The sequence below is a fragment of the Gymnodraco acuticeps genome, unplaced genomic scaffold (genome assembly GCF_902827175.1).
Source record: "Gymnodraco acuticeps unplaced genomic scaffold, fGymAcu1.1, whole genome shotgun sequence".
NCBI lineage: Eukaryota > Metazoa > Chordata > Actinopteri > Perciformes > Bathydraconidae > Gymnodraco > Gymnodraco acuticeps.
The window spans coordinates 3739102-3763720 of record NW_022990940.1 but is presented as its reverse complement, the minus strand read 5'-3'; the positions used below and the strand labels follow the sequence as shown (position 1 = coordinate 3763720).

Below are 24619 nucleotides of genomic sequence, written 5' to 3'. Positions count from 1 at the left end.
GCGGCATTATCAAGGGACTACATCTGGGGAACATGTAGCCCTAAACCAGGCATTAGGGAAAACTAGTTCATCTAACAAAGCAGCCGTTTATTAATAACAATTACTGTTTTAAGTGTTCGCTGCGAAATGCCTTAAAAAAAAAAAACGTTCCCCCATGGCTGTCATGTATAGAGACTACTAATGGACTTTATGTGTTGATATGAGAGAGGCAGAGGCAGAGAGGAAGATGGAGATGAAACGAAGAGGGATGAGAAGGACATAGCAAGAGAGAAAGAGCGATTCCCTTGGCTTTCTGGGATACATAAATTATCTGACTGCTGCATTTGTTAAATGCAAAGAGGACATTGTAAATGCAGTGCTCATTATTTTAGTAATTACTGTATTCTGAGGCACACAGTAATCACTAAAATAACTGTTCTTTTATGTCAGAAATGTTCCAAACAAAGCCATTCAAAGCACAGGCATTTAGAGCTGAGAAGTGTCTCTTTAAGCCAATACTCACACATCAACTAAAAACACTCACAGAATATCAAAACTGATATGACTTTTGCACATGTGTTAAATAACATGCTTGTATTCTTTTAAGTTTCAAATGACACTGCCAGTAATTTTCTGATCAAAAGCTGTGGATGGCGTAGCGTTGGGCAAAGTGTGAATCAGCAGCAGCGAAGGTTTACTAATCGGCAGATGCAGAGGAAGAGACCGGAGACAGGAAGGTACGAACTGTGCAGCAGAATAGAGACACTTTGAGATAAGCACAGTTACAGAAAATGCAAACTAGATGACTCACCACTCCTTCTCGCATGTATCGGTACAAAACATTTCAGGTAAGGTCATTACAATTACAGATAACAATACAGAGTCATCATTCAGGGCTGTGCTAACTGAGATTGTGTTTCCTTGCAGGCTCTTGCAGGCTTTCAATTCTGTCAATGTCCTACCCATAACCCCTCCAGCTCACTTAGTGGGGGCTTTATTGTGTTATTGTTGAAACTACTGCAAATCTAAAGATTGGCATAGTGGTGATACAGACACTGTGTGATTTCACTGAGAGAACACATTCTCAACTCCTACAGCGCGTTCTGCAATAACACAATGCCTGTTGAGACTGACCTGCATTAAAACCCACAGGTGGCATGTAGGTTTAAAAACAAAGCCATTAATAAATGAGAATCATTGTTATTTTGAATTAAGCCAAACAATGAACTCAGCCCGGGTCACATTTCGATATCCATGACAACAGTCAATTTAGCACTTTTCAAAGGTGTGACTGTGAATACACAAATTGACATTTGAGTGTGCGCACAGCAACAGCCTGGCACCTGAACCGAACAAACCATCAACCACTCAGAGAACTGCAGGATTTACATTCCCAAAATGAGCTTCTGGTGAGAATCCTGTCCCCGGTGAAACCATTATTTTATATCCTACAGTTCCACAGCCATAATGAGTCTTAGGGGAGTGCATAGTCATAACAGACTTCTCCCTGAAAACAAAAAAGGAAAGACTAATACATTGGAGAGTGTTAGTTGTCAGATTCTCGATCAATCACAAGACAAGTGTACACAGGAAACATTATACAGCATCAGTCTGAGTTGTTATGCAACGGGCTGTAAAACATTTAAACGTGCTACAGAGACTCCAAACTATTTAAAAAAATATATATCTACAGTATAAGCGTAAACAAGTAAGAGAGCTGATATCCAATTAATTTGTGTTCCAGTTTAAACGCATCTCAAAATGACAGTTTTTGAAAGGTAGTGAGGAGAATGAAGTGACAGAATTCTACAACGCAACGCAGTGAAGCAGGAAACTTTAAGCTACGAGAAAATGCAAATAATAAAAATGAATCATTTCTACAGTGAAATACCTCGACTGCAAACTCAAGATAATTTTTAACTTTACTTAATGAGATCGTTGAGTAGGTCGGCTTGAGTTAAATGCATTAAGACATACAGAAGTGCTTTTAAATGACTGAATTAAATATATGAACACATACAATATATGAATAACACGTATGAACAACTGCCAAAAAGATTGGTTGAGGAGTGCTACTTCATGAATGCACGTATAATTTAAAAGACATGTATTAACAGACAATAATCAGACCAAAAAAGAGAGGTAAGACTTGAACTCAACTTTGTCAATAAAACCAAGGCAGACGTTTGCAAGAATTTCAATTATGTCTTCTCCAGGGAAATACATGTGACATTTGAAGAGTAAACATATTGTTAACATATAATCTTTGAGTGGAATTACCATTTCAAATTACCTTCGGATTTGATTATGTTTAAAACCAATGCCAGGACAAATACTCGTATCTAAATTACAATCTGCAAGTGTTTTTCTCAAAATATTCTGGGGGGGAAAAACTCATTGTGCTGATGCTCACATATTGATTCTCTTGAGAGTGCCTCCTTTAGTATGTCCAATATGTCCACTGCTCCAATATATTGATCAGCAGGGTAATGGGATGTCAATATACCATTGTCCGATGTTAATGATCCACAGGGCTTTGGACAGAGAAGGACTCTGGGACAAATGCAGGGGGAAATAAAAACCATATAGTGTTTGGATTGCCCCCGTGTTAACCACAGGAAGAGTGCTGTAGCACCTTAAGAGCTGGTTAGATGAGTCGGGTAATTGTGCTGAACGTAGAGTAATGCAATTCCTGATAACAGCACAGGAGCATGCCTCACAGACGACTGCCATGGCAACAGACTGGCCCAATGTGGCAAGGGGCTAGATTTCATTTCATTTCACTCCGAAATGAGAGCACAGATCAATGATGAACTAATATGTCAAGCTTTGATCTATTTAACCTGCTAATGATCAAATATTTAAGGTTTAGCAAAGGTAATCATGCGTTAAAACGTAGAGTTGATGAAAAACTGGCTTTGAACGTGTTATTGGTACTGAATTGCTAATGGCACTTTAGCCATTGCACAGCATAGAAAACATACAATGAATCATTTTTCAAATAAAAAACAATTCAAATTATTCGTTTGCTCATCAGCAGTCCTGCAAATTCTATTAACTATTTCAATTTCAGCTACTCGGCTAATTTATACAAAGGTCTATTTAAAGGTCTGCAGAATCCGATGTTTAACCGGTGTGTAATCGTACTATAGCTGCAGATAGGGGGGACACAAATAATTATGTTCCAACGAGTTTTCAAAGGGCAGACACTGTGGTCCCTTGTCAATGCAGCAACATTCCCCTCGGCTACATCCTTTGAATTCTTGAAGTTACCGATGGAGAGAAAAAAATCATTTGAAAAAGGTTGGTTGAATCATGAGATAATACATCCCATGAAGACCCTACTGAAAGCAAACATAGTTCATCTTTTACAAGCTCTCATGTTTATTCGAGACCCTTTTAGAGATGTAATTATTAGACCATTTATAGGCAATTAGTTCAACGAAAATGATTCTGCTACAATTTGTTAACATCCTTTATTGTACTTTTTAAAAAGGTAGATGCAGAAAAAGTGTAGCCACTAGCTTCTCGAATGTGAATCTTTACTAAGTTGTCTTCTAAAATAAAAGGAATGCGTTTGGATTTTGAATTACTGATGGGACGAATAAAAAACAACAAGATAATGTAATCTTACTTCATCATCAGTGAATGAAGAAAATACTTGGCAGATGAGTTATTAATGAAAATTATCTTTCATTTCCACTTTAGATCTATAGGTTTTAAAGGGCTCAAGGCATAAAACAACTGTTGGACCCAAGATGAAATGTCAAACATCACAAGGATGATGTATGAAAGCTGTGGTTGCACATATTGTACGTGTTCCACAAAATAAAGTCAAACATTCCTTGTATCAATGGAGTGGTCTGTTACACTTCCTGTGACCTTGTGTCTAGCCATTGACCTGCAGCTCTCACATCCTCTCACTGAAGCATGTTCTGCAACAGCAGATTAGAACAGTGTATACAAATTGACTTTTTATGGGATTCACTAGTACTTCAGTGTTTTGGGGCCATTGACCCACTATGTATAAGTCCTACTCAACATATTTTAGCTGACACCGTCAAAATCAGCACCAATGATGCTAAATAATATCACACACACATACCATGTATACATCACTTCAGGGGACATTACATTGACTTACATGTATTTCCTGGAGACTTATCCTAACCTTAACCATAACCAACACATGCCTAACCCTAACCAAGTCTTCACCCTAAAATTAATGATTCCCCTCATGGGGAACTCCAATTTGTCCCCATAAGGGAGGCGAGTCCCCACACGTGACTGTGTAGACAGATTTAGGTCCCCACAAGTATAGTAATGCCACACACACACACACACACACACACACACACACACACACACACACACACACACACACACACACACACACACACACACACACACACACACACACACACACACACACACACACACACACACACACACACACACACACACACACACACACACACACACACACACACACACAGTAGGAAAGAAAAACACATAAGACCACCTTACATGTTACATCGCTCTGTGAAGTAAAGGGATATTCTGGATTTAGAATTAGAAACAAATTAAAGGATTTTGAAGCATAATTGTATTTGCCATGGTTGTTAAAGGACAAACGAAAGGAAAAATCATGATAGAGCACATTTTGTACCAAACTAAGTGGGTTTAATGTAGGAAAAAATGAGTGTTAAACTCAGAGGCACAAGCCCATCTCTCTCAGATTAATGTTATTAGAAACAGTAATTCCAGACTGCAAACTATCTCACATCAAAGCCAAAGCACAACTATTTCAGCATTATGATAAAATATAGTCGTAAAATCTTTTTGGGATGTGAACAAAAGCTGTTATCCTTGGTGTTTATTATTCCTACAGGAGATGTGGGAGTGGAAGCATTTTGTTTCCCATAAACAAACTAGAGCAGAGTTTCCCTCTGTCATAAACCCTGCATGTACAGAGAAGGACATATTGACAATTTGGCCTCCTTGGTGAAAGTAATCCGGTCCTGGTGAAGATAAACAAACCATCACAGCCCATGAATGTAAATGAGTTAAACACTGCAGCTCTATTTGTGCCGGAGCCACGCGGGTCACAATCAAGGTAATGACAGGTGAAATGATTTCTAGCACATTTCTGTCCGTGTGATTAGTTGTTCGATGAAATCAAATGTAAGGAATTTACAGAGCCGCTTGTTTTCAAGCTCTGGGCAAAGAATAATTCTGAATATGTAGGAGGCAGAATCGATTTACTCACAGACGTATTAATTTGTGTTTCCTCTTTGTGTTGTTGTACTTTAATGGAAAAGGCACTCGTGCAAATAGAAGGTGCAAATGCTTATTGTTCTCAAGCAACACCTAAAAATATGCTTGTTTTGCAAAAGCAACATAATCATCTACAGTGTCTGTTGTTTGACACTCGCAGGTCATGAATGCAACATAAACTTCATTAACCTTTCCTAACAGCCTAAATTATGTTTCTTTCAAAATAGGAATGCATAGTTCTAATTGAATCTAGTTATATTACTTAACCTGAGGTCACACTGATGAAACATTTATAACACTTACTCTAGAGAAATTAGTGATTCATGTGCTCTTTTCCATTTGCAAATATAACAGATTCATTACATTACATTACATTTAGCTGACGCTTTTATCCAAAGCGATTTACAATAAGTGCGTTCGACCAAGAAGATACAAACTTGAAGAAAACAGAATCATATAAGTACATCAGGTTTCATAGAGCCAACACATTTCAAGTGCTACTCAACTGGCTTTAGATAAGCCAGTCCTTAGTTAGTATATAAGTGCTTTGTTAGTAATTATATTGCTCGAAGTGGAGTCGAAAGAGATGAGTTTTCAGTCTGCGCCGGAAGATGTGTAAGCTTTCTGCTGTCCTGATGTCAAAGGGGAGGTTCGATTCAAAGGATCAACGCATACTTCTGGTTTCAAATGATGAAGTAGTTTAAAAGAGAAACTATTTTTGTATTCTCTCTGCCTCTAAATATGCTGTGGGTTTGTCTCAACAGGCAGACAAAAATGATATGTAAAAAGAAAGTCATATTCAAAGCCTTTATTGAATTTAGCATTAGGAATTTAAAACACTAACAAGTTTAGACCTCACGTGTTTTTCTACAGTGCGAAAATAGTGAAAAACCTTGTCAACAAGCCAAGTTACTGTATATAACCTGCCATCACAAATTCACCTGAAATAGTTTTGCAATTTGAACAACATGCAACATACAGTATGTGTTCGTAAAGTAAACTTCCCATCCAAAACAACTGCAATAGAAGTAAAATATCATTGCTTTTTAAATAGTACTGATTATTTTGTAACACATACTGTGTCAACAATGGACTTTGCTGCTAATTATTTTTTTGTTTTTAATAATCAATCATTGCGACATATATTTGAAAACGGCCATGTTATAATTATGTTATCACAAAACAATGGCACAGAATGATAATATTAATTACCGTTCAGCCCTCATGATAATGTGGTTATTTGTGCTTCAGGTTTGCGTATTCAGAGACACAATGCTGTTTTATTGCTGTTTCCAGCGTTTTAATGGAGCTTAATGGGGCCTGTTTTAAATTTGACAGAGCAAGAGAAGAATATTTGACAATAAACAAAGCCAAAATAGAATCAATAAAAACCATTGTAAAGATTGATTGAAATACAAATTGGTTTTTGTGTATGATTATTTTCTTCTCTACTGCAGGAATTGTGCCTTTTGTGAATGTTTAAGCGTCTTCGTTAATATCACCACATAGACAGATAGACAGCTGCTATTGCACAAATTATCACAGTGGTGGTAATTATTCAATACTAACCCTGTCTATACTGCCAAGATCTATTTCTGACCAAAGACTTAACACCTGACACATAAACATCACTATACGTTTTAATGGTGCAAAAGAACAATACTGTGATTATGAATTATATATTTTGTATTGATGTTCAAAGAATATGAAACTACTTTTTGGTGATCTCAATAATCTGTACATAATTAATCTCGTCATCATCAATGTGTCAAATTCTGCTTTGCTTTTTGTGTAATCTTAAATCACAGCAAACCAGCTTTGGTTGACTTATGTTTCAGTCCCATAGGGATATTACATTACATGTTACTTGTTAGACGCTTTTATCCAAAGCGACTTACATACTCAATACTGTGGGCAATCCCCACAGGAGCAATTTGGGGTGAAGTGTCTTGCCTAGGGACACAACGACATGCTGACTGCAGTTGGGTTTGAACCTGTGCTCCCTTGATCCGAACACCAACGCTCTATCCACTGCGCCACACGCCTCCTATTCAAGCAGATACTGTTGTTGTTTGGTTTCAGCAGCAGTAGCTAAATAACTAATATTATCCTCTGATGTCAAATGTTGAGCCGAAGGCAATCATGGGCAGAGATTAGAGTTATTCAAGACCCCCTTACAGGAATGCAGATAAGCCGTCAGCTTAGGCTGAAGGAAAAACTGACAAAAACGTTTACGCTTTGACACTGAAGGTCAAATATTTTTCATATTGCAAAAAGGTTACTGCTGGAGTCAGTTTAGTTATAACATAGGAAGTATTTTTGTATATGAATTAGACCATCAAAGAGCTCATCAGTCTGCAGTAAGTGTTGTTTAATGTAAATGTGCTTTTTATATCCCCATTAAACAAACTGCTTGAATAAGATGGGAAAGCATGCTGCACAAAACATGTAACTATCAAGCTTGTTAGTTAAAAATATAAAGATAATTGTTTTTTGATTATTACGAAAAAAAAACATAAAAGTAACACTAGTGGCCTTTCAATTCTTCCATACTCTGTTCCAAAAGTGACGTGTTACTTTCAAAGCTTCAGTCTGTGGTCGAAAGTCCATAAGAGTATTCCACCTGTAATCAGTGCTTTTATATTCTTCCATGAAGGTTTCAGGTTTGGGACTAAAGCAAGAAGTTCCTGGAGTTTATTCCCAAGACTGAGCTTCTACTAAGGGCGGTGTGCAATCTGAATGCAAGCATTTCCCTGGAAGGCTGCAGGGAACAAAAGTGTCCCGTGAACAGTTAACGTCACACATGAAAGACTAACATGATTGGCTGCAGCTTTGCCTTGTGAGACGGACAATGATACAATTCCCTGGCTATTTGCAGGTATGTAATCAGTGAAGCCCACTACCCGAAGAGGGGATATTCTACATTGTATACTGGTGGGGTAAAATGTAGCTACTGATGTCCAAAGGAAGCACCTGTAATGGTGTTTTTCCCCCCACTTACAGCCTGCCTTTTGGCATCCTACATTTATTTTTACAATAGTATGGCAAAGGGAAAAAAGGCCCATAACTCTTTTCTTATCATGCCCTGCTCTGAGTTATGAAGACCCCGGTGATACAGGTGAAGTTGTAAACCTCGCAGTGACCAACGATAGATAACTTCAACACCTAAGAGTGAGGATAATTGAGCAATTTAAGGTCTAAAATGTGCTATAATAAAAGTGATAGTCCGCTTTTTGAAACAAGGACACATACTGTTTCCTCCGAAACCTCATGCCTAGTGAAACCAAACTGCCCTGTCTATATTTTTACCAAAGGTGTTTAGCATGTTCACACTATTGTTTATTAATGCTGTTGGTTATAATTACTGTATATCAGCAATAATGTTGACAAGGTTAAATGTGTCTGCTAAAGCTGAAAAATAATTCATTTTGTATAATAATCGTTTGAATCCCTTACACTACTGTCAGAAAAGGGGAAAGTATGAACAATATGGAAAATTGCCATTGACAATTTATTTAGACTACAAAACCGTGTAGTTGTATGCTTCTGCCAGTCAATTACCGGTTTACTTTAATCCAAAATGTCATTCCTTTATCATTTTATCCAATTAGACATTTCTCTGAAATTATCAAAAAAAAGCATCATACTTGAGTTATGGCCAAAAACAGTGGTGTTGACCTTCAAACACAAAACTTAATCCGTTTCCTGGGTGAAAAGTGGATGTAAATGACAGATTTGAAGAACTTCCTTCCAGAAATCCTAATATATTAAGTCCATAACAATGGTTAGAACAGACGCATGTGCTGTTGCACAAATATGTATCACACCATAGCTCTTTTTGTTGTATAAAGCAAGTTATCTTACTTTTCAGATATGCTCTCCTGTTTTCCACATCTCCTCTGTTTCTGAGTTTACAGAGTGCTTCTGCTACACTCTGCTAAGTTCTCACAACTCATCACCTCCTGAAAAACTCATGAAACATTATTCAGTGGAGCGGCTTGTTTTCTTCCTTCCTGACAATCTCTGATTTTGCTTCCCTCCTCTGTGTGCACATACAGTATTGACTGCTGTTACAGAGCAGCTGCTACTACAGACAGTGGATACATTTATTTATTTTTTACTCAAACTGATCAGCTTAATGATGCAAGTTTAAAGACTACTTGTTCCCACCAGCTGAATTTGGAGGATAGCTTTGTTCCATAAAGTCAGCCCACATACCCACTCCACTACAGTGGATTCATGCACTGGCTGCTGGAGCAGATGGCGGATTTGAGGTTTTTCTGCCACAAATTCCATTTCATGGGAAGAAGGCAAGGCAAGGCAAGTTTATTTATATAGCACTTTTCAACACAAGGCAATTCAAAGTGCTTTACAAAAAATGAAAGACATTAAGAAAAAGGCATTTAAAATCAGTCATTAAAAAGAAAAGCTAATAAAATAAACATTAAAAGAAAAAATACATGGATAAAAGTTTCAGTGCAGTCTAAGATATGAATAGTTCAATTAAACATTAAAAGAAAAAGTACATGGATAAAAGTTACAGTGCAGTCTAAGATATGAATAGTTCAATTAAAAGCAGCGACAAAAAGAAAAGTCTTCAGCCTGGATTTAAAAGTAGTCAGAGTTGCAGCGGACCTGCAGGTTTCTGGGAGTTTGTTCCAGATATTTGGAGCATAATTGCTTTACCATGTTTAGTTCTGACTCTGGGGACAGTAAGCTGAAGAAGCTTAGTGAAGTGTTGTTACATGCTCTCACTGTGTATCCCCTGTATGTGTACATAAGGATTGATGTGGTATCTGCCATGCTTCTGACTGGGTGTGTTGTGTCTGCCTATGTCTGTGTACACCCGATAAGAAGATACCCGTATGTAAACAAAGGTTTAAGCATATGCATTGATTAGACCCAAACTGATGTTTTGTTGTCTGGGAGTTTTACTTTACAAACAACAAAACATCTAGCATCTGTTAATACATTAACATTTCAGATAGTAGTACAAGCATGTACCTAAAATCAACATGTTTGTAATGGATCAAATGACAATGTGTTATAATAAAAAGGGGCCAAATATGTGATGACCATACAGACAGTTATCATTATCCCTGCAGTTACTGTATGGGCAGACGATCGCAAGCAATTTGTTTTTCTGATAAACTGACATACTTTTCAAGAACCTCTTAGTGTGGAAATCAAAGAGTTGGGACAATTTTCTGGGTTTACAGGGTTTCTTACATTATAAGTATTATAGTTATTATTAACAGAATTGTCATCACCATCTGCTGAACTGTGATATTTGCTAAATGATTGTCTGATAATGTTTTAAGTTGTATTTATTTAAGAGCAAAACATATGCATTAATGATGAATCCATTATATGATTCGCAAATAGCAATTGGCCTATCCCTAAATAAAAAACAACTTTTGAAGTAGTCTGACTGTTAACCATGGATCCTGATGTAATCATAGGAGCTAGCTTACCAATGCTACATCACTATGCAGCACCTGTCTATAACAGCCAACTAGTAAGCTATGTCTACTATAACTGATTAGCTTTGAATTGTATTCAACATAAAAAGGTTTGTTTTATCATAGCACCTCACACCTTTTTCTATAGTAGTGGGACCATGCGCTGTCTCCTTGAGCTTAGAGGTCCTTGGCCTTAAAACAAGGTTAAAGACCCCTTGTTTAAAGGGTAGATGAGCCTCGAGTGTTGAGGACCTCTGCCTATAAATACATAAATACCCAATGTGTGGATCCACAAGTCACATTGAGTGAGATGGCCTCGTCTCAACTGTAGCCATGTTTCATCCCCTTGACACCTGCTGTCATCTGAATGATAAGATGAAAGACACAACACATCTTAAAGACTGAGCTTCAGCAAAATGCATGAATGAATACTGATTTTACACAGTCTGTGAGAAATGGCCAGAAATGTAGCCCAGAGGGACTTGTCATGACCTGTCAAGACTTAAGAATGGGGTGCTACATCCACACTATCAGATTATGATAATCAACCTCTTGTTCACTAGAGCAGTCCATCATCGACCGAGGCATCATTTACATACAGTGTTACTAAGAGGCTTCTCGTGCGCTCTCCGAGCAACAGCAAGTCAATAAATACATTTTTGATAAAGGTCATTTTGTTGACAATAACGTATTCCATTTCAGCTTAAATGCCATCTTGAAAATACACCTCTGTAAAATCCCCAGTAAATTCAATTAAATAATTTACATGGGTAACTATTCATGTAGTGAAAAACCATGAATTTAAATGTGGTTAACCCTACTATGATCTTTAAATTAAAAAAAACCTTTAGTCTGGGTTTTTCAGATGACAATTATAGTAGGGATGGAAAGCAGTGTTAGGGAGATTTCAGGGAAAGATTTCAACTCTGGTTCACTTCAGACTGAAAGTAAGATGTTTCCACCTCACCAAAGAGATTGTATTAAATATCAGAATTGTTCTGAAGAGTGAGCTCATCATAAGAATCTGGGAGTTGGGGAATATACTCATCTTAAGACCAAGATATTCTAAAAAGACAGCCTTGAAAAAGGAGATTTTAAATATTGAAACAACTTGCCCTGACCTAACAGCTGACAGGGCGCTAGGGAGCTAACTCTTTGATAACTTCCGTGTTCAAGAGGTTATTTTGAATTTTAGCTGGAAGAACAAAATGTGATTTAAGTTTGGCTATGGTCTACAAGAAAAAGTGAAATGTTTGATGACATGGAAAACATATGTCCCATCCAATCATTAAGAGGGATTACAGTTGTTAATTGCATTGGAAACACAAATTGCCATTCTCCCCCTGCCCACCCACCCATTACAATGCAACACATTATAATGCTTTATTTTCCAAATGCATTATAACCCAGACTTAATGGATTCTTCCTTCATTTATTCAAGGTCAAAGCTCATCACTCCCACAGTGCTTTGCATTGTAAATCTTCCTCTCAACATGTCTGTGGGGAAATTTGAATTGTTCTGTAGTTGTCTAAATATCAGTATACTTCCAGTGAATAGTGATGCTGTGTTTGGAAAAAATATCATCTTGGACAAACATTAGTAAAAAAACAACAACAGTATTTTAGAATACCATGGGTGTTTCTCAATGTCGAGGAAGGCTCCTCCAGAGCCACTATTTCAAGGATGCTACGTCATCGAGACCCGCCGAAGGATTGTTCCAATGTCCAGGATCCTTGGAATTCTACCGAGGCCGGCGTCCTTCGTTGTGGGAAATTTCGAGGCTGCACATGTGTATCCTCCGCGGTCTTAAAATCCCCACAATGCTTTGCGCACGGACCAATTTCCAAAATCTTTGGCGGAAATCACACTGCATTTAAGGCGGGCCCTCGCATATATGACGCCCACCTGCACACCTGTTCCACCATTCTTCGTTTTCCGAGGCTAGGAAGGATTCTTGCATCGCTTCTGAAGGACCTGACTCGGAAGACATGTCCTACCAAGGAAGCGTCCTCGATATTGAGAAACACCCCATGTCTTGATTTGGTGTTTTCTGCTGGAGATGTCTTATCACTGCAGCTGAGAGTCATTTCCCACTGAAGCAGGTTATCAACTCAGTTACACGATAAGTGAGCAAGCCTCATCCCTAGTTTCCACCGGGTCCGTCTGCGGCGCGTTGCGGCTGCGACGCGGCGTCCGCAAGGATCGCGGCCACTCTAGTGAATGGGTGCTATTCCACCAGACGCGCCGCGTTACGGCTCAGAAGCGTCCCAGAAGCGTCTCGCCGCTGGGCTCCGCTCGAAATAGGATTGAAGTCTATTTTTCGACGCGACGCCGCCGTAAGGTCATGTCGGGCAGGGAGTGTAACGGTGACAGCATCCGGCCCTCCACCCAAATAAACTAATTTGCAGACCCCCTTTCACATCACTACATCGTCTCCACAACGACACGCACAATGGACGACGAAGTTTTTATATTGGAAGTGGAAAAACACTTGATTTTATATGACACAACGCATCTTTTTTACAAGGACAACACCAGAAAGGACAAGTCCTGGTTTTTAATTGCTGGAATTTGTGGAGTGGAAGGTGAAAACTACTAATTAGCCAACACATTAATGTTAATGAATACTTGTAGGTACAGTACGGAGCCATTCAGTAGTTTCAAATCTTGTGAAAGTCATTTAATAGCTTTTCAGTAAACTTGCATTTCACAAGAAAGTAAGATCTTATTTCCTATAACATATGCCTGTTTATATATATAAATATATATATTTTCATATATCTATGAACTGTATACATATATGTATATATATACATATATGTGTACATATGTATACACTTATATGTACACATATATGTGTATACATATATTATATTATTTTTTGATATATATTGTTTTTTTAACTATACTTTAGCTTGTTAATTTCACCCAGGGATCAATACAGTTTTGTGTTAACCTATTATAATGATAATACATTTTTTTTATTATAATTGTTTTTTATTCATCTTAATCTGCAAAGTATAGCTGTCCGAAAAATTTAAGATTAAGAAAATAATATTTCCCTCTGGAGGTGTATTGTAGTAGAAATAAAACAGGAAATGGTATTTCTCAAGTATGCACAAGTGCCATTGTACAATAGTACAGTAATTAATCAAATCTAGGGCTACTACACTTTAATTGAGATTTTTTTTACATCATTGAAAGAAGTTCACTTGGCTATGTGAGTATAGTGTTATAACAACTACACAAAGTACTGTCAATGTTTAAATACAGTATGCTGTGGTGGTCCTTGCATTTCTAGTCTGAAGATACATTGTGAGGACAGACAAGAATCATTTGTCAGACAAAACAATTTATTTGAAAAGAAATAACATAGCATATACTTTATTTTTATATATACTATACTTTTTTTATAATAAAGAACACTTTTTTACAAATGCAAATGGTAGTACAATAACTTTTTTGCTTTTTAAAATTTTCTGGAATGAAAAAACAACACATTTTTCAATCGATTTGGCGGTGTAATAACTATTGTGTTCCAGTAATCACACCATCCTGTCCTGCCAAGTCACACTGCCCTCAGGAGAGTTGAAGAAGGTGCAGAAAGCCTCCCTCACATTACAGGCATCTCTTGATGGCCTGTTTCGTCCCATGTTTCTCACTGGTGCCATATGTCTACCCTGCTGCTCTGCCTCATCTAGCAACCTCTGGTTTTCACTAGGGGCAAGCAGGAAATTGTGAAGGATGCATCCTGCCACCACTAGCGTGTCTAAGTTTTTCGGTAGCAGGTTGATATGGCGATGGAAGATTCTCCACCTGGAGGCCAGAATGCCGAAAGCATTTTCCACCACCATCCTTGCTCTTGACAGTCTGTAGTTGAAAATCCTCTTTTGATGAGTGAGGTTCTTTCCGGGGTATGGTCTCATGAGGTATGGCTTGAGTGGGAAAGCTGCGTCACCCACCATGACGAATGGCATCTCACCCAGGTGAGCAGCATCAGGTAGAGAGGTGCTGGTTGGAACATGAAGAGTTTTGGTCTCCATTCCTTTCCCCAAATCAGATCCGGCATACGTCCCACCATCACTTGTTCTTCCGAAGTCCCCCACTTGAATGACTTGGAACCTGTAGTCAGCATCAACAAGTGCTATAAGCACTATGGAAAATGTCTTCTTGTAGTTGAAGTACTGACTCCCAGACAGTGGTGGTGCTTGGATGACGATATGCTTTCCGTCGATTGCTCCCAGGCAAATTTGGGAAATTCCATTTTTCCCAGAAGCATTGTGCGACCTCCTTCCATGTGTCTTCTGTTGGCCTGGGTAGGAATCTCTCCATCATTATCTTCTCAATGGCTGCATACACCAAATGGACAGAGTTTGTCACAGTAGAGCATCCCAGGCAATAGCTGAATGCTAGGCTGACCAGTGAGTCCCCGGAAGCAAAGTATCTGTGAAGGGAAAAACAAGCAAAGAAAAATGTGTGAAATCATTTTATTCATCTGAATCTATTCTTTATTTCAGTTGACGTTTGCAAGGCGAGGTGGAAGTCACTGAGGGATGCCTTTGTCGAAACAAAAGAAAAACTCTCCCAAGTGGATCTGCAGGTGGAACACATAGGGAAAGGAAGTACACAGAGATCATGTCCTTCCTTTTGCCCTATATACAGCCAAGGAGGTATGTATGCAAATATTTTTAATTTATATAATTTTGCATGAAATTAATGAAGTCTTTCACAATAACAACTTTGTAATTTGTCATGATGTATTGCAAAGGGTATGAAAGAGTTTATATTAAATTACATAAATATGTTCCTGTTCCATAAATTAATCCCAAGAAAAAAACTTGACATTTTTTCCATGCTGTTGTTTCTTTTCATATAGTTCAAAAAGCAGCTTGGGGAATCCTTCTCCAGTTGACATGGAGATATCATTTACACCAGATTCGAGAATTACATCTGCATCTCCAGCACCACTACAGCCAACCACACCACCTAGAGCCCCACTACATCCAACCCCACCACCTCCAACCCCACCACCTCTGGTACCCACAACCTCTGGGGAGAGGCAAAGGCCCTCTAGGTCCCGTAGCCCCAGGGATCTAATTTCCGCAGCAGCGGCCCAGCGTTCCACACGGGACCAAAGGAGGAGGCCACAGAGCACAGACCTGGGAGAGCAACTGTTGTCTCTATTACAGGAACTTCCAGCCAAAGCAAACATGCCAGAGTCAGAACTGGAGGAGTCCTACCACTTCGCGCTGAGTCTTGTGCCCATTTTACAAAGACTGGACAAAGACAGGCGACATCAGGCCAAACTTAGTATTTTAAACACCCTCCATAACCTGGAAAACACACAGCACCAACATTGGCAGCCTATTGATCATCCCCCCATGTCACAGCATTCAATTCACACCTCCAGGCCAGTAGCCTTTCGGCCAAGTGTACCTCCACAACCCCCACAAGGCCCATCAACACCTATAGGGCCATTAACACAAATGCTGTCCTCCCAAGGTTGGCAGGAAAGCCAACCTGGGGGATCATATTATGTAGAGTTGTAGTACTCAAATTGTGTTTGTTGTAAATAGTTTGTTTGTTGAGTTAAGTTAAGTTTCCAATGTTTTTTGGGTGAAATTGTTAGAATTAAAACGTTTATTAAACTTGTGGTCAGTGATTTATTGTCTGTGAAATGTGCATCTTACCTCAATGCAACAGCCAGTCTCTGCTTGGGTTCGATGGCAGCTCTGTAATTTGTCGATTGTCTGGTCAGTTCAGGGCCGAGGAGGGACAGAAGTTCATCCATCTGCTCTGCACTCATCCTAAAATATCGATGATGTCGTTGGCTGCCCAGCCTCAGCTCAGCCACAAGGTGATGGAAATCACCTTGTTGTCTCCTTTGCTGGTTGAGGGGGTGCACCCAAAACCGGTTCCTTCTCCTCCCCCCATCCCTCCTCTGTAGTCTTTCCAGTAGGAGAATAAAGGCCAGCGTTCTCCTTCGGTGTACAGGCAGTGTGTAAATTATATAGAATAATTATGATGATGAATGCATTTTTTTTACCACTAAAATACAGCAACCCATCTTTGATTCATGTTGTTTTTAACTGGACTATTACAATTATTATTAATTATGTCTGTAGTCTACAACACAACAAAATAGGAAATAACAACAATAAACACGATTTAAACAGACACAAAAATAAACCATTTAACTACGTAGCCTACTTACTTTCTTGTCGAAGTACAAATGTCCAGGAAATATGCCCAAATCAACAAGAACTGCGAGCCAGCATGCACGACGCTCCGCTTCCGTAATGCTTCTGAAACGCTCGTGAAAAGCGCCCGGTAGGGTATGACGCCGGAGGAACCCGCACCAAAATCGCGGCGCAGCCGTAACGCGCCGCAGGCGGACCCGGTGGAAACTAGAGGTCAGTATTCACAGCTGGTTGTGTGAGATTGTTGTCAGATACAGCACCAAACACTCAAATTGGGATCAATAAATTACAATCTTATCTTATCTTATTTTATGAGTATGGCATAGGGTTAGGTGATATAGCCAAAAACGTTTATCATCGTACATGTATAAATCACGTTAAAGTAATTGTTCTGGAAGTTTAATTTAGAAATGGTTTAAAATAACAATAGTGTGGCCTCATTCATATTTTTTCCTCATCCTCTTGCTGCTCTGTATTTAAAATGTCACTCTTCTCCTCTATGTCTGCCCAAATCAAGTTACCTTGTGAGGTAGCTGCATTGATACAATAATGTCACGAGATCACACATGAGAACCCAATCTCACCAAATCCTTAAAATGGCATACTGGCACTCATCCAAGCCTGACAAACACAATTTTGCCAACTGAGGACAACATGCAGTGTGGTGTGGCACTACATCCACACAATACAATGATGGATGGGTATCAACAAGGCTGTTCAAATCTGATGACAGTCATTCATGGCCAGGTTAAAGTTCACAGTTTACTGGACCACCGGATTTGCCCAACAAAAACAAGCAAGCACGCAGCAAATCCAAATTCATTAACTGTTGCATTCAAGCAATACAGCAGTAATTAGCTTCCCATGAATGACTTGATTCTCAAGACACTTTTGAGTATAGCTTGGAGACAAACATGTAAATGAAAACATTCCCACTTACCAATATTCATGACACAAATGAAAAAAACATGTATATCCGTATTAAATTATTGCTTTATTTTCTTACACAGAAAAGTCACGTATAATAATTATAATAATATCGATAAATACATATAAATAAAGAGAAATAAGCTATGAAGAAACAGAAAAATAATGGTAATAATAATTAAAGAAGTTAAATTAAATGGGAAATAGGTGAATAGGATAGGTGAATTAATCAGAAAAGGAAGAAATGTGTGTGTGTATATATATTTATTTATTTATTTGACTATTTATTTATTTATCTATTATACATTTTTTGTTTTAAAATAATAATGAGGAAACAATGAAGTATATCTATATTGTGAAGCAAATCATGTATAAATACAATGCCATATGCATACATAAAATGTAACTGACACTGTAATCCCCCAACCCTTCATGTTATTGTCCTGTCCTGTTTGTGATGTGTGTGAGCCATGTCCTTGTCCTTATGTTTCTGTCTTTGAAAATGTCTAATAAAATATAAATGTTAAAAAAAGCAAAGATAAGTTTTCTTCAACTCTGACGATTATAGGTCAGTCACTTAAAAACCGGCCATCTGTGGGGATTTATTTTAGGGTAGATTAAAGATACAACGTAGATAAGAAATTGTATTTTTGATAGCAGATAAACTCATTTAGAGATAAGTAAGTTGGATGTCACCCCATCAAATGTGCACTTTAAAAGATGGCGTACAGTATAGGACACAGACGCAGTGAGAATAATAAAACGTCTTGAAAAAAAAGAGTTGGAAATTAAACAGAAACAAGTGATATTGCAGTATTGCCTCTCCCTAGGCCCTTTATTCTTTTTGGCCCATGTACTCTTGTTCAAAATAAAATAATCTGCAATCCAGACTGAAGAAAGGAAATATTTGCCAACTGCTTTTTGTTCTCCTCCATTTGAATCAAATAAAATGGGCTAATCATTATGAACTAATTTCTATTCCTAATTTGGTTATAAAGTCAAATTGGCAACTGCATGTATATGTACAAGAACATGATTGTAGCGATATAATACACATGAATCTAAGACAAATTGCAGAGAAATAACACTTCTAAACTTTTTTTTATGTGATGTCAATTTAATTGTAGCACAAATGTATAACTTATTGAGGCTAACATCCTATTTTTTCTCTTTTAGGATATGTTTATTCCAGTTAAAATATAACACCTGTCTATAAGGTCACCCTTTTCAATAAGGACTACTAAGGGTCCCTGTAGGTTCAAGGTTCTTTATTTTGTCATACGAACATAGCTACAGTGTAGTTATGCCAATGAAATTCTTAGGTCACAGGCTCACTCCAAAAGTGCAACACAATAACACAGATAAACAGAAAAATATAGTGCAAGTAAATAGTAAATACAAAAAGAAAAATAGTTTAAAAAAGTGAAATAGTGAAATAGTGCAATAAGAGTCTATATGCAAGTTATTGGAATGATATATTAGATAAATAGATAAATAATTTCTAAGTAGCAGATGAATGTTATGGATGTTGTTTCAGCAGTTCAGGTGTTTAACAGATGTTGTTTCAAAGTTCAGGTGTTTAACAGTCTTATTGCCTGTGGGATGAAACTGTCTCTGAATCTGGTGGTTTTAGTCCGGATGCTGCGGTGACGCCTGCCAGACGGCAGCAGACAGAACAGTTTGGGGCTGGGGTGATGGGGGTGTACTGTAAGTGCCACTTTAAAAAAATATTACAGACACATCCCTCAGTGTACATTATAATGCAGCATCAGTACTTGGGTGTGTTGAGATCTTTACGAGGATCATTTGTCTGATGTCACCCAGCTTCACATCTCTGCTTTAATATAGTCCATTGCTTCTAATCAACCCATGACACTACTGTGGGGGCAATTTATGTTACTCTGTCTACTTCCAAGTTACTTTTTAATGTAACACTCCATCATTGATCGGGTATGTGATATTATCTCTAAATCATCGGCTCAAAGAACAAAACAAAAGCAAAACATTAAAGTTTAGTGAACTTCTTTCATATTGAATGGTGAATGAAGAGCTAGGCTTGATTGGATGCACAGCCAAATGTAGTGTTGAATAAATCAAAAGCACACAGTGTGACTGCTTGGTAAAAACTCCTTTTTTCAAAGACCTTTTTCTAAAAGGTCTTTGAAAATAATCTGTGTAGAAGTATTAAATGTTCTTTAAAAAAATGTAAATGCACAACAAACATTCAAATGTTTCTACTAAAAACTGAGAAATAACTTGTCTGAAAAAGATCATTAGGAGCAACACTGATTGATGAATATTTAAATGCGGAGAATAAAGAAGATGGGAAAATAACGACAAGAGACACCAAGGGTGAACCCAACCTACTCCCAAAGCAATAATCAGTGAGGAACTTCAATTCGGAAAATGTTATTAAAACAGATTTGTTAAAACAAACACATGTGTGCAATGCCCAAACCATACATTTCAACTAAAACAGCATCTCATGGGGGGGCAAACACAGCCAACAGAAAGGATGTCCCTCTTCTTAGAAGCCAAGCAGCCTTCAGAGTTCAAGCGAGCCAGTAATGGAGAAAAAGAAAGCATATCTTTGAAGCATTTCACCTCAAGAGCTGACCTGTATCACAAGTTTCATGCACTGTTTGCTCTCAGCACAGAACAAACATGAACTAAGGTTAAAAAAAAAAAAAACAACACCTACAACTAGCTTTTGAAAGTACTGGCAACACTTAAGAAATAACAAATTCATTAACACTGGAATATAATAGTGTACTAGATGCATTAAAGCAAATTGCACAAGCAACATTAAAGCTCAGTCTAAGCCTATCTGAACATAAAGGAAAGGGACAAGCTGTCAGGTCTGGCAGGAAATACAGCACACAGAATGTGCAGAATAACAGCATGTTAAGATAATCGAGTGTGTACGCATGAGTACTTACAATAGTGAAGTTAGCCGGGTGGCAATTTTCTCCTCGAAAGGTGCACTGCAGTAGCATTTCCCCGATGTCATGACCCGTACGATTATAGAAGTCAGTCATGTTGAACTGTTTGGGCTTGAAGTTCTGAAAGTTCGCCTTATCCTTTAGAGCAGCCAGGACCTCGGGCTCAGCCAAGTGTGTGTTGGCTATTTGGTAGTTATTATTCAGGAGGGCCAAGAGCTCTCCCGCATGATACAGGTCATTTTTTGTGATTTTGGAGAAGCGAAACTCGTTGAGGTTACAGAAGGTAACGGCTGGGAAGGTGAGGTTCGGCGCCGCCACTTCGTCTAGTTTGGTTACGTGAGGATACTCCAGGTAATAGGACACTCGATCCATGCACACCAGCATCAGTAAGCTTAGTGAACCAAGAAAGGAAATAGTCCAAAGAAACCGACGGAATGTCATGTGCCCATAGGCGAAAATGTGACTCATGCCATGTAGGGTGGATATGTTGGCAAAAGCGTGCAGGTTGGAGGGCCTGGTGCTTTCAATGCTTTCCTCTGAGCTTTCTTTCATGGCTGTAGAGTGCTCAATACTGTCTGGTTAAAGACTTTGCTTAGCAACAGCAATAGCAGAATCCAGCCGGCAGTGTTAGTTTGGCACACTGCTTCTTTATTTCCTCCAGAAGTGTTGATGGTGTCAATAAATAGCTACCTTAAAATGGTTGGCAGTCTCTGTAACAGTTTTCTTTTTCATCACAATTCACCTTACACTGGTTGTCAGCTGTTCCTGTTGTCCCAGGTCCCCCCCGTTCTTTCAGGCTGCTATTTTATTATCCCCAAAGCTGTCTCTCTCACTCCCTGCTCAGCTGTCCTTTGTAGCGGCACCCAACACAATGACAGCTCCAGAAACACCCACTTCTACCAAAACGCAATGCCTCCTGATTCCTGAGTGCTGTGAAAAAGGACAAGAATACAAGGGACAAGAAAAGAAACAGCAGACGTAAAGGATAGAGGCGAGAGATGAGGGGGGGGACCACAATGAAAAGGGCTAGCGCTTGGAGAGAGGTGCTAAGCCTCAGCAGTCAATGGGACCCTTCCTACTCTAACCGAAGAGAATACCTCTACATCGCTGTGATAATGGGATGCAATGGTTTGGGGAATGGAAGTAATCAAAGAGAGAAATGGCTCACGGGTCCCTCGCAGCCACCTTCCTCTTTCGCTCGTGCCTTTTTTGCTCTTCTTCTTTCTTCCAGAAATACAAATGAGGGGGTCACAGACCTCCGACCAGCCCACCACTGTGCTTGACAACCAGCGTTCACGGCTCCCACGGGTTTTAGTTCCTTATTTGCACAGATCCTCAGTTCATAGGGAAGACCACCTCTTGATGCTTTATGTCCACCCCCCACCAGTATGACCACTAATGCCGCTTCGAGACCTCCAGCTTTAGTCCTGTTAACATACAGATTTATATTCTGCCGTGTGGAACCTTTCACTCTCTTTTTCGCTTCCTCTCTCTCACCCACCACTCCCCCATATCTTGCTCTCTCGCTCTTTCGGTCTCTCTCTCCCTCTCCCTCTTTAGTAGTCAGGATCCATCCCACTGCTGAATGGCTGCTTTGCCTGTGTGTCTGTTCTCACACGGGAAGTCCGAAGCCAAGGGAAGTCCGAAGCCAAGGACCAAACAAGATTATCACTCATTGGCTACCCGGGGATGTCTAATTATCATAACAATAGGTGAACTGCCAAGGATATGACCAAAGCCCTTGAGGATTAAATCAATATTCTACCCTAGTAACCACGCACAGAGAGCATAGCAACCATTAACCACAACACCATAGAATGCAATGGCATGGTGTGCAATTCATATACAACTACGTAAACAACGGCATCTATAAACTTTCAAGAAATCCAATGTCAACCACACATTGTTAAAGTCCAGAGGCAATTTAAAACATGCTCACTGAAGGAAATGCAACATGATGCCTGAAGTGATAGACTACTGTGGTTTTAAATCCCCCTACCACAGTATCAATTTTCACCTGACAGGAAAGGCTAAGACTTAAAATAGATCTACCAAAACAATGTCTGAGATATTGCAATTTAAAAATGACAAGACAGCAGCCTTTTTTGTGCTTCTTCCACCCAAAAGCACTACAAGCTAAACAAAAATAAACTTATATAAACTCATAACTTTGTGACACCTTAAGTAAATCCAATATTATTTCTTGTCAAAACGTAACTGACTTGATGAAGATGAATGTACTGGTGGTTGATTCTTGACGTAAGGCTATATAATTCTCTCCTGTGCTTAAAATGTATAAAGCTGCACTTTGTGTTCACAGTCATGACCCACATTGACTAATGTGCTTAAAAGAAGAACCACTTAACATTGATGGATGATGCTATAGACATTTAACATATGGGACCTTCCCTGAGGTTTAAATGTCTTCATTCTCAAACAGAGCCAAGTATGCCAATGTTTCCGACAAAATGCTGACAACGTACAATCCTTTTAGATACTGCCTATAACAGAAATATGTCATATATTAGTGAGCATGTAGGAATCACTAGAGATGTATGCTGTGTTTCCTGAAAATGCCGTAATAACCAAATTAAGAGCAGCAACCGTGACGTGTTCAGGTACCAATCCGGGAGCATGGTGGAAGCACAGGTGGTCGACTATGACCTGATCCTCAGCTTTATGCCCATTATATTAGGTGACCCTCAAGAGAAACCTAATCTATTATTTGAAAAAAAAAAAACAGCCAACCCTAGAGTTAACATCCCGTGAATAATACATACACAGTAGCCGAAAAATGATTTAAGACCTCCCAAGAAATGTACATTGTGCAAAAAAAGTACATTGTATAGATTATATATATATAATGATAAATATTCAACATTAGAGTAGTGTGATTTTGTTCATGCTTGTTGCATTAATCTGCTTCTTTCCATATTTAGTTGTATAATTAAATACTCTTTACGCTGCATTTATTTGCATTCTCTACATTTGGGTGAAAGTTGTCCAGAGTTAAGGTGAGCCAACTTTAATCCCAACTTCACACCGGCAGGCATGTCTGTTGTTGTAGATTGCAGGATGAAAGTGGTGGACTTTTCATCAGTAATTGGCTTTCAAGTGGATGGTAGAATGCACAGCATAATGCAGTGAATATTAATAAGGTAGGGGTAATATTTGAGGCACTGCTGAGCACTGCACTCTCTTTTTGGGGCCTTTGAGTTTGACTTCATAAACTAATGTGCTGACTAAAATACCTCTGGCTTCATAACTAACATAATGCCTTAACTGCCTGTTAACTAGCCAGATGTGTTTGTAAAAGCAATACCATATTATAAAGATGCAATAACATGTATAGGCTAGTTAACTCCTAATGCAGAGTGGGATAAGAGTAAGAAGTCATTAACATAACGTCTGATATTGTGTGCCCACCTGACAGAGCACAAAGGATAATTCTGCAATTATCTATAAATCGGTTTTCCTTTGTTATATATATTTGATCATACTTAACATAAATAATAAACATTTTAGTTCAAATGTTTGTGTTAAGCTTAGTTTTTTCTGCTGTGCACATCCAGGAATGTGTTGTTTGATATTCAACACCAGCTCTGGGATAATGCACATTAAAATAATGAGCATAGCCAGTAAAGATAAAACATAATCAATGCCAATGTATGAAAAGCAAACTGACACCAGGATTTCTGATAATTAAAGGGAATAAAATAGCTTTTATGTTGACTAATTCCTAGATTGATTAGGTTAATCCACAATGCATAGTGACAACAATGTGATTCATACTGCTGTAAAAAGCTTTTGAAAAAAATAATTCCGCCTGAT

At 38.6% G+C, this 24619-nt stretch overlaps 1 protein-coding gene across 1 annotated transcript in view; it reads right to left on the bottom strand.

Annotated features, from left to right (window-relative positions):
* Window positions 1-22406, bottom strand: part of asic1c (acid-sensing (proton-gated) ion channel 1c) — a 111035-nt gene extending 88629 nt beyond the window's left edge. Inside the window, exon 1 of the mRNA XM_034234653.1 lies at window positions 20786-22406. Within this exon, the coding sequence (XP_034090544.1) occupies window positions 20786-21340 (555 nt within the window). The 5' untranslated portion in view covers window positions 21341-22406. The remainder of the gene's footprint in view (window positions 1-20785) is intronic.
* Window positions 22407-24619: the final 2213 nt, after the last annotated feature.